At 39.3% G+C, this 13,078-nt stretch overlaps 1 protein-coding gene across 1 annotated transcript; it reads right to left on the reverse strand.

The window, feature by feature from the left end:
* Positions 1–8,388: 8,388 nt before the first annotated feature.
* On the reverse strand, positions 8,389–12,022 carry LOC131904367 (zinc finger and SCAN domain-containing protein 4-like). The gene is made up of 3 exons (XM_059255497.1): positions 11,627–12,022; positions 9,168–9,327; positions 8,389–9,080 (listed from the first exon to the last, which is right to left on the reverse strand). Exons 1-3 carry the CDS (start codon positions 12,020–12,022, stop codon positions 8,389–8,391), a joined length of 1,248 nt encoding a protein of 415 aa, XP_059111480.1.
* Between the last annotated feature and the right edge of the window lie 1,056 nt (positions 12,023–13,078).

The raw sequence follows: 13,078 nt of genomic DNA on the forward strand, positions 1-13,078 counted from the left end.
TTCCTACCCTCCAACTCTGTCCCTGTTCCAGCTCAACCCTCCCATTTCTCTATGTTCTCATTCCCCACACCTCACCCTCTGACACCCCCTCCCACACATCCAGTCTGCTCCTGTAGATCTCATCCACTTCTCCTTCACTGGGTCATCCATGTGTCCCTCCTAGGGTATTTCCCTGTTAGCTAGCCTCTCTGCAACTGTGGGTTGCAGTCTGGCCATCCCTTTCCTCACATCTGGTATCGACTTATGAGTGAGTACATACTATGTTTTTCCTTCTGAATCTGGGTTACCTCACTCAGGATAATATATTCTAGTTCCATCCACTTGACTGCAAATTTCTTGATATCATTTTTTTAACGGCTGAGTAGTATTCCATTATGTATATGTGCCACATTTTCTTTATCCATTCTTCAATTGAGGGGCATCTAGGGTGTTTCCAGGTTCTTGCTATTATGAGTAGTGGTGATATGAACATAGTTGAGCATGTGTCCTTGTGGTAAGATTGAGCATTCCTTGGGTATATGCCAAGAGTGGTATAGCTGGGTCTTAAGGAAGACTTATTTCCAATTTTCTGAGAAACTGCCACACTGATTTCCATAGTGGCTGTACAAGTTTTCATTCCCACCAACAGTGGAGGAGTGTTCACCTTGCTCCATATCCTCTCCAACATAAGCTGTCTTCAGTGTTTTTGATCTTAGCCATTCTGACAGGTGTAAGATGGTATCTCAGAGTTGTTTTGATTTGCATTTCCCTGATGACTAAGGATGTGTTGAGCAGTACTTTAAATGTCTTTCAGCCATTTGAGATTCTTTTGATGAGATTCTCGGTTAAGCCCTTTAGCCTGTTTTGTAATTGGATTGTTCAGTACTTTGAATTCTAGCTATTTGAGTTCTTTCTATATTTTGGAGATCAGCCCTCTGTCAGATGTGGAATTGGTGAAGATCTTTTCTCAATTTGTAAACTTCCCTTTTGTCTTAGGCGGGTCACCAGAGTAGACCAGTCCAGAACATTTACAGGGATACATATGTAAAAATTTTTGCTCTACAAAAGCTTCTCAGTTTCAGGAGGTCCCATTTATTAATTGGTCCCATTTATTAATCTCAGTGTCTGTGCTGCTGGTGCTATATTTAGGAAGTGGTCTCCTGTCCAATGGGTTCAAGACTACTTCCTACTTTTTTTTCTGTCAATTTCAGTGTAACTAGATTTATGCTGAGGTCTTTAATCCATTTGGAATTGAGTTTTGTGCATAGCCACAAATACAGATCTATTTGCAATCTTCTGCATTTGACATCCAGTTATGCCAGCACCATTTGTTGAAGATGCTTTCTTTTTTCCCGTGGTACAGTTTTGGCTTCTTTGTCGAAAATCATATGTTCATAGGTGTGTGGATTAATGTCAGGGTCATCAATTGGATTCCGTTGGTCCATGTGTTGGATTTATGCCAGTACCAAGCTGTTTTTATTACTCAATACTAGAGCTGAGGTCAGGGATCATGATGCCTCCAGAGGTTGTTTTACTGTACAGGATTCTTTTGGCTATTCTGGATTTTTAGTTTTTCCATATGATGCTGAGTATTGTTCTTTCCAGGTCTGTGAAGAATTGTGTTAGTATTTTGATGGGGATTGCATTGAATCTGTATATTGCTTTTGGTAAGATTGTCATTTTACTTTGTTAATCCTGCCTACCCATTTTCTGACATCTTCTTCAATTTCTTTTTTCAGGGACTTAAAGTTCTTGTCATATAGGTCCTTCACTTGCTTAGTTAGAGTTACCCCAAGTTATTTTATGTCATTTGTGACTATTGTAAAGGGTGATGTATCTCTGATTTCCTCCTCAGCCTGTTTTTCAATTGTGTATAGGAGGGCTACTGATTTTTTTGAGTTAATCTTGTATCTTGCTACATTGCTGAAGGTGTTTATAAGCTGTATGAGTTCCTTGGTCAAATTTTTGGGGTCTCTCGTGTATACTATCATGTCATCTGCAAATAGAAAAAGCTTGACTTCTTCCTTTCCAATTTGTATCCCCTTGATCTCTTTATGTTGTCTTATTGCTCTGGCTAGAACTTCAAGTACTATATTGAATACGTATGGGGAGAGTGGACAGCCTTGCCTTGTTCCTGATTTTAGTGGAATCGCTTTGAATTTCTCTCCATTTAATCTGATATTGGCTGTTGGCTTGCTGTAATTGCCTTTATTATGTTTAGGTATGTTCCCTGTATTCCTGATATCTCCAAGATCTTTATCATGAAAGGGTGTTGGATTTTGTTGAATGCCTTTTCAGCAGCTAGTGACATGATCATGTGTTTTTTTTTTCTTTGAGTTTGTTTATATGGTGTATTACATTGACAGATTTTCATATGTTGAACCATCTTTGCATCTTTAGGATGAAGCCTACTTGGTCATGGTGGATAATTGTTTTGATGTGTTCCTGGATTCAGTGAGCCAGTATTTTATTGAGTATTTTTGCATCAATGTTCATGAGGCAGATTGATCTATAGTTCTCTTTCTTTGTTGCATCTTTGTGTGGTTTGGGTATCAGGGTCACTCTAGCCTCATAAAAAGAATTTGGTAATGTTCCTTCTGTTTCTATTGTGTGGAACAATTTGAAGAGTATTGGTATTAGCTCTTCTTTGAAAATCTGGTAGAATTCTGCACTGAAACCATCTGATCCTGGGCTTTTTTGGTTGGGAGACTTTTAATGACCTGTTCTATTTCCTTAGGGGTTATTGGTCTATTTAAATAGTTTATCTGGTCTTGAGTTAACTTTGGTATGGGGTACCTATCCAGAAAATCATCCATTTCTTTCAGATTTTCCAATTTTGTAGAGTACAGGTTTTTGAAGCGTGACCTGATGATTCTCTGGATTTCCTCATTGTCTGTTGTTATGTCCCCCTTTTCACTTCTGATTTTGTGAATTTGGATGCTCTCTCTCTGCTTTTTGGTTAATTTGCATAAGGGCTTATCTACCTTGTTGATTTTCTCAAAGAACCAACTCTGTGTTTCATTGATTCTTTGTATTGTTCTCTTTGTTTCTACTTTATTGATTTCAGCCCTCAATTTGATTATTTCCTGGTGTCTGTTTCTCCTGGGTGAGTTTGCTTCTGCTTGTTCTAGAGCTTTCAGTTGTGCTGAAATTTCTCCAACTTCTTTATGTGGGCATTTAGTGCTATGAATTTTCCTCTTAGCACTGCTTTCAAGGTGTCCCATAAGTTTGAGAATGTTGTACATTCATTTTCATTGAATTCTAGGAAATCTTTAATTTCTTTCTTTATTTCTTCCTTGACCCATTGGTGATTCAATTGGGCATTATTCAGTTTCAATGAGATTGTATGCTTTCTGTAATTTTTGTTGTTGTTGAAGTCTAACTTTATGCCATGGTGGTCTGATAAGACACAGGAGGTTATTTCAACTTTTTTGTATCTGTTGAGATTTGCTTTGTGACCAAGCATGTGGTCAATTTGGAGAGGGTTCCATGGGGTGATGAAAAGAATGTATATTCTTTTGTGTTAGGGTAGAATATTCTGTAAATATCTATTAAGTCTATTTGAGTCATAATGTCTGTTAGTTCCCTTATTTCTCTGTTAGGTTTCTGTCTGGCAGACCTGTCCATTGATGAGAGTGGGGTGTTGAAGTTTCCCATTACTAGTGTATGGGGTTTGATGTGCGATTTAAGCTTTTGTAATGTTTCTTTTACGAATGCCAGTGCCCTTGTATTTGGGGCATAAATATTCAGAATTGAGACTTCATCTTGTCGGATTTTCCCTGGGATAAATATGTAGTGTCCTTCCCTATCTCAATTGATGTTAGTTTGAAGTCTATTTTATTAGATATTAGGATAGCTACACCAGCTTGCTTCTGTAATCCATTTGATTGGATTGCCTTTTCCCAGCCTTTTATTCTGAGGTGGTGTCTGTCTTTGAAGTTGAGGTGTGTTTCTTGTATGCAGCAAATGGATGGATCTTGTTTTTGTATCCATTCTGTTAGCCTGTGTCTTTTTATAGGTGAATTGAGACCATTGATATTGATGGATACTAATGACCAGTGATTGTTAATTCCTGTTATTTTTTGGTTGGTAGTGTTTTATGTTTCCCTTCTTTAGTATTTGTTGGTATGGGACTATCTCTTGCCTGTGCTTTCATGGGTATATCTAACTTCCTTAGGTTGGATTTTTCCTTCAAGTACTTTCTGTAGGGCTGGATTTGTGGAGAGATATTGTTTAAATCTGGTTTTGTCATGGAATATTTTGTTTACTCCTTTTATGTTGATTGAGAGTTTTGCTGGGCATAATAGTCTGGGCTGACATCCACGGTCTCTTAGTATCTGCATAACATCTGTCCAGGATCTTGTGGCTTTTAGAGTCTCCATTGAGAAGTCAGGTGTTATACTTATGGGTCTGCCTTTATATGTTACTTGGCCTTTTTCTTTTGCAGCTCTTAATAGTTTTTCTTTACTCTGTATGTTTAGTGGTTTGATGATTATGTGGCGAGGGGAGTCTTTTTTTTTTTTTTTTTTGATCCAGCCTATTTGGTGTTCTGTAACCTTTTGTATTTTTATAGGCATTTCCTTTTTTAGGTTGGGAAAATTTTCATCTATGATTTTGTTAAATATATTTTCTGTGCCTTTGAGTTGGTATTCTCCTTCTATCCCTATTAGTCTTAGGTTTGGTCTTTTCATGGTGTCCCAAATTTCCTGAACATTTTGGGTCGTGACGTTATTGGTTTTAGTGTTTTCTTTGATGAAAAGAATAGAAGAAATACTTCTATTGTATCTTCAATGCCAGAGATCCGCTCTTCCATCTCTTGCATTCTGTTGGTTATTCTTGCACGTGTAGTTCCTGTTCATTTACTCAGATTTTCGACTTCCAGCATTACCTCAATTTGTGTCTTCTTTATTGACTCTATTTCAGTTTTGAAATCTTGAACTGGTTCCCTCATTTGTTTAATTGCTTTCTCTTGGCTTTCAAGGGATTTACTGATTTCTTCCCATTTTTTGTTCGACTTTTCCTCGACTTCTTTTTTTATTTCCTCTTTTAAGATCTCTAATATCTTCTTAAAGTCATTTTTATGGTAGATATCTTCCGTTTCTTCTGTGTTGGGATGTTCAGGTCTTGCTGATGTAGGTTCAGATGGAGCCATAATGGTTTTTATGGTTTTGATTGTATTTTTGCACTGGCATCTACCCATCTCTTTCTCCACTTGGTGCAAGTGGTGTCTGTATCTGAGAGAGCCTCTCTTGGTCTGATTAATACTCTTGATCCAGTGGGAGCTCTTGGTCTAGTCTATGCTGATGAACTTTTTGTCTCACGATCAGCTTAGTCCAACTGGCACTAGTGGGCTCTGTCTCAGGGAGCAGCTGCAGTCTTACCATGTGGTAGATGGTGGTAGTGTGACCTGTGTGCAGGATGTCTGCCTGTCTACTGGACTCTTAGCCCAGTTGGGTGCTGGCAGGCTCTATCTCAGAAAACAGTTGCAGTCTCAGAGGGTGGGTGGGTTTGAGGAGCTGGGGCTTTGGTTACAGGGTCTGATGGGGGATGGGAGTAGTCTGACCTGTGTGCAGGAGGTCTGCCTGCCACCTGGCCTGAAACTGGAACTCCAATGGGTGAGTGTGTAGGGGCATAGGGTTGTGCCCCTTGACCCAAAGCCTAAGGGGTGGGACATGTTTTCGGGTATGAGGATAAAGACTCACCTCTTAGTCCAGCCAGGTGCTGGCAGGCTCTGTCTCAGGGAACAATTGCAGTCTCAGAGGGTGTGTCCTGACTGTTTTCTTAAGGTGACCCTTTTCCATCCATATTTCCACAACATTGTCAGACCAGACATGTCACTTGAATTGTAGTGTCTACATATGAGAGGCAATAAACTACACCTTGCTCTCTGAGATTCAATGGAATTTCATCAATGTTTGATACTTCATGTCTCTGAGATTTAACATTATCTTACAGAATGTAGAACAAGTCTTCCTTCTGAATCCCAGTTTGTGGAATCAGCATGGTTTTTCTGATATACTTTATGTTACAAAGAAGTTCTTGTGTGATTTGTCCTTAAAAATTTTTACATATGTATCCCTGTAAATAGTCTTATGATTACAAGAACTTATGGAAGAAAAACGTGGCCAGATTAATGAGTTTGATTTTTCACCCTAAAAAGGTCTTTCTGAGATAGCCTTATTGTCCACCTGTATATTTCTTGACAAACATTATTGTTGGTTTAATTACACAGGATTAGGGCATGTGTCCCCACTAGCACTGTGATTTGGATTCTTCTGCCTCAACTGCTTGAACACTGATTCTCTATCTTACTCATAATACACTAACTTGCTATTGCAATTACTCATGTTGTGGGGACAGCCAAACATAAAATTATTTTTGTTGCATCTTCATTATTGTAATTTTGATACTTTGATGAATTGTAATATAAATAGCTTATTGCAGGATATAGGATGCCTGTGTACGGTCACTTGGCCTCCAAAGAAGTTGAGACCCACAGGTTGAGAACAAGTGCATTTTAATGTTGGATTACACACATATGCCACAATGGGCATCAAAAATTGAACCTTTGATTTTATTTGGTGTGTGTGATTTTTTCATTTTGCTGTCTTTAGAAAAGCTCTCATGTAGGCAAGGGTGGCATGGAACACACTATGTAGCAAAGAAGGACTGAACTTATGATCCTCCTGACCACATCTCCCAGGTGCTATGATGCAGGAATGCTCCATGCCATCAGGATATCTCATTGTTATTAGCTGAATTCTGTTTTCTGACACTCACATGTACAGGTCTTAACCCCCAAACCTAGGATATGACCTTGTTTAGAAACATATGGAAAACTGTGGTTCTATTCCAAAATTCTCTAATCCCACAAAGGCTACAATCTCTAAAGATGAAAAGGCTAAAAAATCCCCACCATCACAATCCAGGAATCTTCAATACTAAAATCTTGAGAGACTAAATCCCCCCAATGTACAAGTCTCATGAGGAAAATAAAAAGACTGGGGAACATATCATAAGGAAAGGAATCAGAAAGCCAAATGCTGGGGAAAGGATCAGCCTCAAGGTACGCCAACAATAAGAACTTCAAAGTGGCCAGGTGGAGATGGCATACCCCTTTAATACCAGCACAGTGGGAGGCAGACCAGGCAAATCCCTTTGAGTTTGAGTCCAGCCTGGTCTACAGAGCAAGATCCAGGACAGGCACTAAAATTACATGGAGAAACCCTGTCTTGAAAAAATAAAAACAAAAAGAACTTCAATAACAAAATGTATAAATTGTATTGGTATTCATGTCAGCTCATTCTGTTTTTTAATAAATTGAAGGCTCCTGGTGACTAGCTGTAAGGCTGTACTACATACATCAGGGGAATATCATGGTTTGCCACAACATGTCTACAGGTTACTTGAACTCAGCTAGGCTTCAACCTGGAAATCACCAACACATACACAGATGCCAACATCTCAATCAGCCTGTGCTTGTCTTCAACGCTGCACAGAATCCTGTTTTACAATATACATATTAGTCCTTTTTCTTTTCTGTAAGATACTTTTTAGAGTTCATTCGTTGAAAACATTTGCCAATTGCCTTCTATTTGTCATTATGTGAGGTCAGCATCCACACAGCTCCCTCTATTCCATAAGTTTCTAGGGACCTGTGGATAGAGCTATGAAGATTACAGTGGGACTATAAGGGAACTGATAAAGATGGCTCGTTTGAGCCACTGTGAGCAACTGAAGGTTTTTACTCTACATCAGGACCCTGTCCAACCTGTGGGGGCACATTCTTGAACGTTAAGCAGTAATCACTCATAGTATGGGAGATGGCTGAGAGGGCAATGCATTTATATTGCAAGCCTGAGACTTGGGATTGAAACTTTAATGGGGTACCAAAAGTCAGAGGAAATGGCAGGGCACTGACATGAACCTGTAGAGATAAGGGCTGCAGAGCAGAGAATGTTTGGAATCTGTAGTACCAGACATACTTATGTACAAAGCTCCTAACAAGAAAGACACTGTCTCAAACAAGGCAAAAATAAAGAACTGACAACACAGTCCTCTAGTGTCCACTCGTGCTGTGGAACTGAGACCAAAAAAAGCAGACAAAAACTCACAAAATCACAAGCACAGGCCACACAAAATATACATGAGAGGCAATTGTATTACAATTCTATTCATTTATTTAATATATATCAGGCAGAAATTATAAGCTATTTAAGGCTTTGGAAAAATATTACTTAACATAAAACAGACTCATCTTCTTTATCCACAAAGACAGATGGAACAATCCAGAAGTTACAAGTCATGTCTTCAATGGTTACTTGCTGTTTAGAAGCTACATGCTTCTTCATCTACAGATGAAACAGTAAGCTGGAGCCCTGCTATTATCTGGTGAGGAAGGTACACAGTTCAGTCTGCTTTGTGGCAATTCCTCCGGTGACGGTGGTATGTGGATGACTGGCGGAAGCTACGGTTACACAGGGAGCAGGTGTAGGGCTTCTCTCCTGTGTGAATCCTCTCATGAGCTTTCAGATTGGTTTGTTTGCTGAAAGACTTTCCACATGTACTACATTCGAAAGGTTTATTTTCCTGGTGTATGACCTTATGTACTCTCAGGTCTGAGCGAGTATAGAAGCCCTTATGACATGTTTTACAGACAAATGACTTTTGCTTCTTGTGTATTCTCTGGTGGGCGGCAAGTCTACTGGGATATTTAAAGGTTCTGGGACATTCCTCACATTTGTATGTCTTTGAGTCTCTGAGGGGTCTCTTTTGACGACGCCCAGGTGTGGAGCTTGCATCAGGATTCTGGCAGTCTTCTGTCTGCTCTGGACTGGAGGTAATCTCTGGTTGTACCTCCATAGGGACATCTTCAGAAGAAGTTCCTCTATGAAATTCTTCCTGATACCTAGAGGTGACTTGACTTGTTCTGCTTAAATCCAGAGGATTTCCATCAGAAACACTTCTGTCTTTAGGTTCATTAAACTGAACTTGTTGGATAAGGGAAAGGGAGTCCATCTCATTTCCAGGACTACTATCCCCATCATTTACATCACTATTGCTCCAGCCATTGTTTTGGCTATCTTCCGAGTCTTCATGTCCTGTGGAAATAAGACAGTCTATGAAACTGTGCCCAAGAAAAGATCCCGACACAACCCCCTTCCTCTGTGCAGCTTCCTGACACTTACCTGTTGTCAATAACATGTCTTGGGGGATTGGCAAGGGTGTCCTTGTACTCTCTTGTATTGAACTTCTTGCTGATTGCTGCTCTTTTAGAAGGTTGATGGTTTCTTCTAAAGACATGTTCTTAGAAAAGAGGGCTTCCTGCCCCTGCATGGAGGTGTGAACCTATAAACAAAGCCAGAGGACCATTGCCAATGATTCTGTGGATTTGTGGATGAGTGAAAACCTGTCCTCTAACTGATTGCACGGGATCACTGAACTATTAGTTAGGTCATTTGTCTATCTCTCATCTCTTATGGTGTTATTATGTCATTCACAAGTTATGTTCTCTAAAGTCCTTATTCACAATGTATTTGCAAGTGTTGAGTCACTGTACCAAGGGAAAAGGTAAGGTTAGGTTTCTGCAATGTCTAGCCACAACATATTCTTCACCTGGTCAATGCATTGAACAAGGAAAGGTATTCCTGTTCCAATCCAGAAAATAGAGACTTACTCCATCAAAAAAGGCTTCCCATTTTTTTCCAAGGACTGTCCCCATTCCACCCAATCTAGGGCAACTATAATGAAATAGCTGGTTTACTGAGAAGACCAAGGCTAGGTAGGACATATCAAGGAGGGAGGTAGTCTGGAGATCGAGAAGACCCAAAGGAGCCTGTAAAAATTCTGACATAGACTTGCCTGTGGGCCTTTCACCTCTAGGGCCTCTTCTGTTAATTGATGGGTGTTATCTGTTCTAATAATTTTTTTGTTTAACAAAGAGTTGTATGGCTAGTGTTTCTCTGTGTCTCCTTAACTTGTAGCTCCTTATTTTTCCTCCTTCTCTTGCACCCAGGATCTATAGTTATTAATCAGTGCCCAGAACCCTTAATATTTCTGTAGTCTTTGTCTGAAAGATGGCTGCTATGCTAGAAGCTCCTTATTCAGCCTTTGATTAGTAATAGTTAGTTTTTTTCTGAAATTCTTAGGATGTCTACAGTAACTGTGTAATTGATGTCCTTTTGGTGTCCTGGTGTCATATTGGCAATTGTAACTTTCTGCTTTCATGCGCATGACTCTGACATTTTCATTCCCAGATAGCTGAGGATTTCCCATCCCCCACTTACGGCCATTAGTCTGTCAGTGGTCCCTATCTCTTCCACTGTCACTTCACTTTGCTGTGGGAGTGGGTTGTATTTCCAATATCTATATTTTTGGTTGCTAAATTTAACTACTAACTCTAGATAAAAACCCTTGGTTGATGATGCCCCTAGTATCATAGCTCTATTTCTAAGGTGTGTTGTTTTTTATTATTAAGTCCTTAGTACAACACACATCTGACTGAAACCCTTCTAACACATATATTGTCTCCACCTAAACATGCTGTCTCTGCTGTTAGGAAGCTGACAGCATTTTATTTGGAATTCAGTTTCAATCATGAAATGATCAGTTTAAAACAAAATCAAAGGAGTGAAATGTGGGATAAAACAAACTGAAATGACAATGTATGCATAGAGTAAAAACCTGAAATAAACATCAGGGTGTGGTGGTGGACAGCTTTAATCCAGTACTTGAAGTGCTGGGAAAGTATAATTCCTCTGAATCCTACTCAAGCCAATTGAATAAAAGTCAGTCCCAAATGGGAAAAACCCTAAAGAAGCAGTGAAACAGGCCAACTAATATCCAAATTTAAAAGTTTAAGGCAATAAGAACTTATTTCAACCATGACATTTAGAAATGTATGTATGGGGTGTTTGAAAAATATCACCACCTTGACCATTTCTGAGAGTAACTGAGAATTATGCAAACCTAGACATTTATAGAAGTTTCAATGTAGTTTCATCCAAATTAAGAATTTCAGTTCTAAAACTTTGAATTGCAGCACTATTATTCATCAGGACTTTTCTTAAGGGTGTGTTGGTGTTGAATGCTCATTTAATAGCCACATTTCAGCATCAGAAATCATATTCTACATTCCTGCACATTGAATTTTTTACATAGGATCTTAGTGACATGTCGTAGACAATTTAGAAAACCATTAAGTCAATTAGATCCCCAGTTTACACAGCCCAGGTCCTGGAATAACAGACTAGGTCTGAGAGCCAGAATTTTAAGTGTGTGCTGCAATTCCAACTAAATACTCATAATTACAATATAATCACCTACCTAAATGCGCCATCTTCCTATCCCAGCCAGGGTCTCTATTCTAAACCCTTACAAGCTTTGCTCAAATATCATCTCCCAGTCTCCCTATCATCATGTAAAGAATCTAAATATAATTGTATCTGTCAAAAGAGCCATGAGCTTCTTAAACTTATAATCCCATTAAATTTATATCACATTTACAGTAGTAAATAATCTCCACTGTAAATATTTTGTTGAAGTGGCACAGCCTCACATATAAAATAACTACATCTTCTTACTTTTCCCCAAATATAAATGACTGTCTTGATTGCTAACTTAACCATCTCTCAACCAAGGTACTCACCATGATGGGAGGCTTCAAGCACTCATCAGTCAGATCCTCCATGAATCTCCCCAGGTTTCTGCCATTTGATTCCCACTTCTCTTTCAAGGCAGACTTGACCTTGTAGTGTCCAGTTTTGAGAAACTCAGCCAAGACCAGCTGAGAAATCATCTGCTCCTTGCTACGCTTTTCTGGCTTCAACCAGGAGGTAAACCACTTCCACATTGCTTGCAGTTCCTGCTTTGCACAGTAACCATTGTCATTTGTGGGAAAGTTGAGCTGAGCAGTTGAGAAGTTACAGATATCTTCTTCCCACTGTAGGGAAGTATCCTGGCTTGGAAAGAAGTTCCTGTTGCCTAACACAAGGCCACTTTCTGGTGACTGGAGTTTAAAGAAGTTGTTGTGCTGTGAAGCCATTCTGTTGAGACTCCTCAAAAAATTCAACTTTCTCAGTCAAGTATCTCTCTTGTGACTTGATGATCTATTTAAGAAAGTTGTGAATATGTTAAAGCTATAAATTAAACTTGACATAATTAAATAACAACAACTAAGAGTCTTATCACAGATGGTTTCTAATGTATTGAGGATTTACTATTGCTGTGAAAGACCCCATAACCACAGCAACTCTAATAAAGGAAACATTTCATTTTGGTGGCTCACTTACAGTTCAGAGGTTCAGTCACTCATTTTGGGGAGCATGGCCTCAGAAAGTCAGAGGTGGTGCTAGAGCTGAGACTGATACACAGTACATCAACAGATATAATCTTACACATTGATTGAAGCTTGAGAAAAAGACCTCAAATCCCACCCCAATAGTGACTCAATTACTTCAGTTGGTGTGGTCCACACTAAAGGTGTGCCCTCCACATCAAGGTCTGGATTAAAGGCATGTTTCATTCAGTCTTCTACAACAAGGCCACACCTCCTAAGAGTGCCACTCCTTATGAGTTTATGGGTCCCAGATACATTCCAATAACCACAGTTCCATTATTTCTTGACAGTAAATACTTCAACAGAGTCCTACACAATTTATTCTAGAGACCAGAACAAAGAGATGGGAGTGTAACAGTCCATGACTCATCAGAGAGAAACAACCTGGATTGAGGATGGAATGACCTGAAGGAAGAGAACAGCAAGGTGTTCAGTAGCACAGGGCTATCTGTTCCTTCCCTATAAAAGGTGAAGTTGTAGTTGCTGAAACTCAATATTAAGATTCACCCTTGTCTCCCATTCTAAAGAGCCACAAAGCTAAACTTTCATAAGAAAAACTTTGAAACTGAATGACCAACAACCTTTAACTCACAGGACAGCCAAGACAAGTCTATAAAAAAAGCATATTGCTATCCTTCAGAATTTTAATGATTAAACCCTTGATCAGAAAGGTCCGAAGGACCACACTACATCTTTGAGATCTCCCAAAATTGTGAAGCAGCATCTCCCAAACCCCACAAATATTCACAAAACACACATACT

This window comes from Peromyscus eremicus, chromosome 1, assembly GCF_949786415.1.
Source record: "Peromyscus eremicus chromosome 1, PerEre_H2_v1, whole genome shotgun sequence".
NCBI classification, from domain to species: domain Eukaryota; kingdom Metazoa; phylum Chordata; class Mammalia; order Rodentia; family Cricetidae; genus Peromyscus; species Peromyscus eremicus.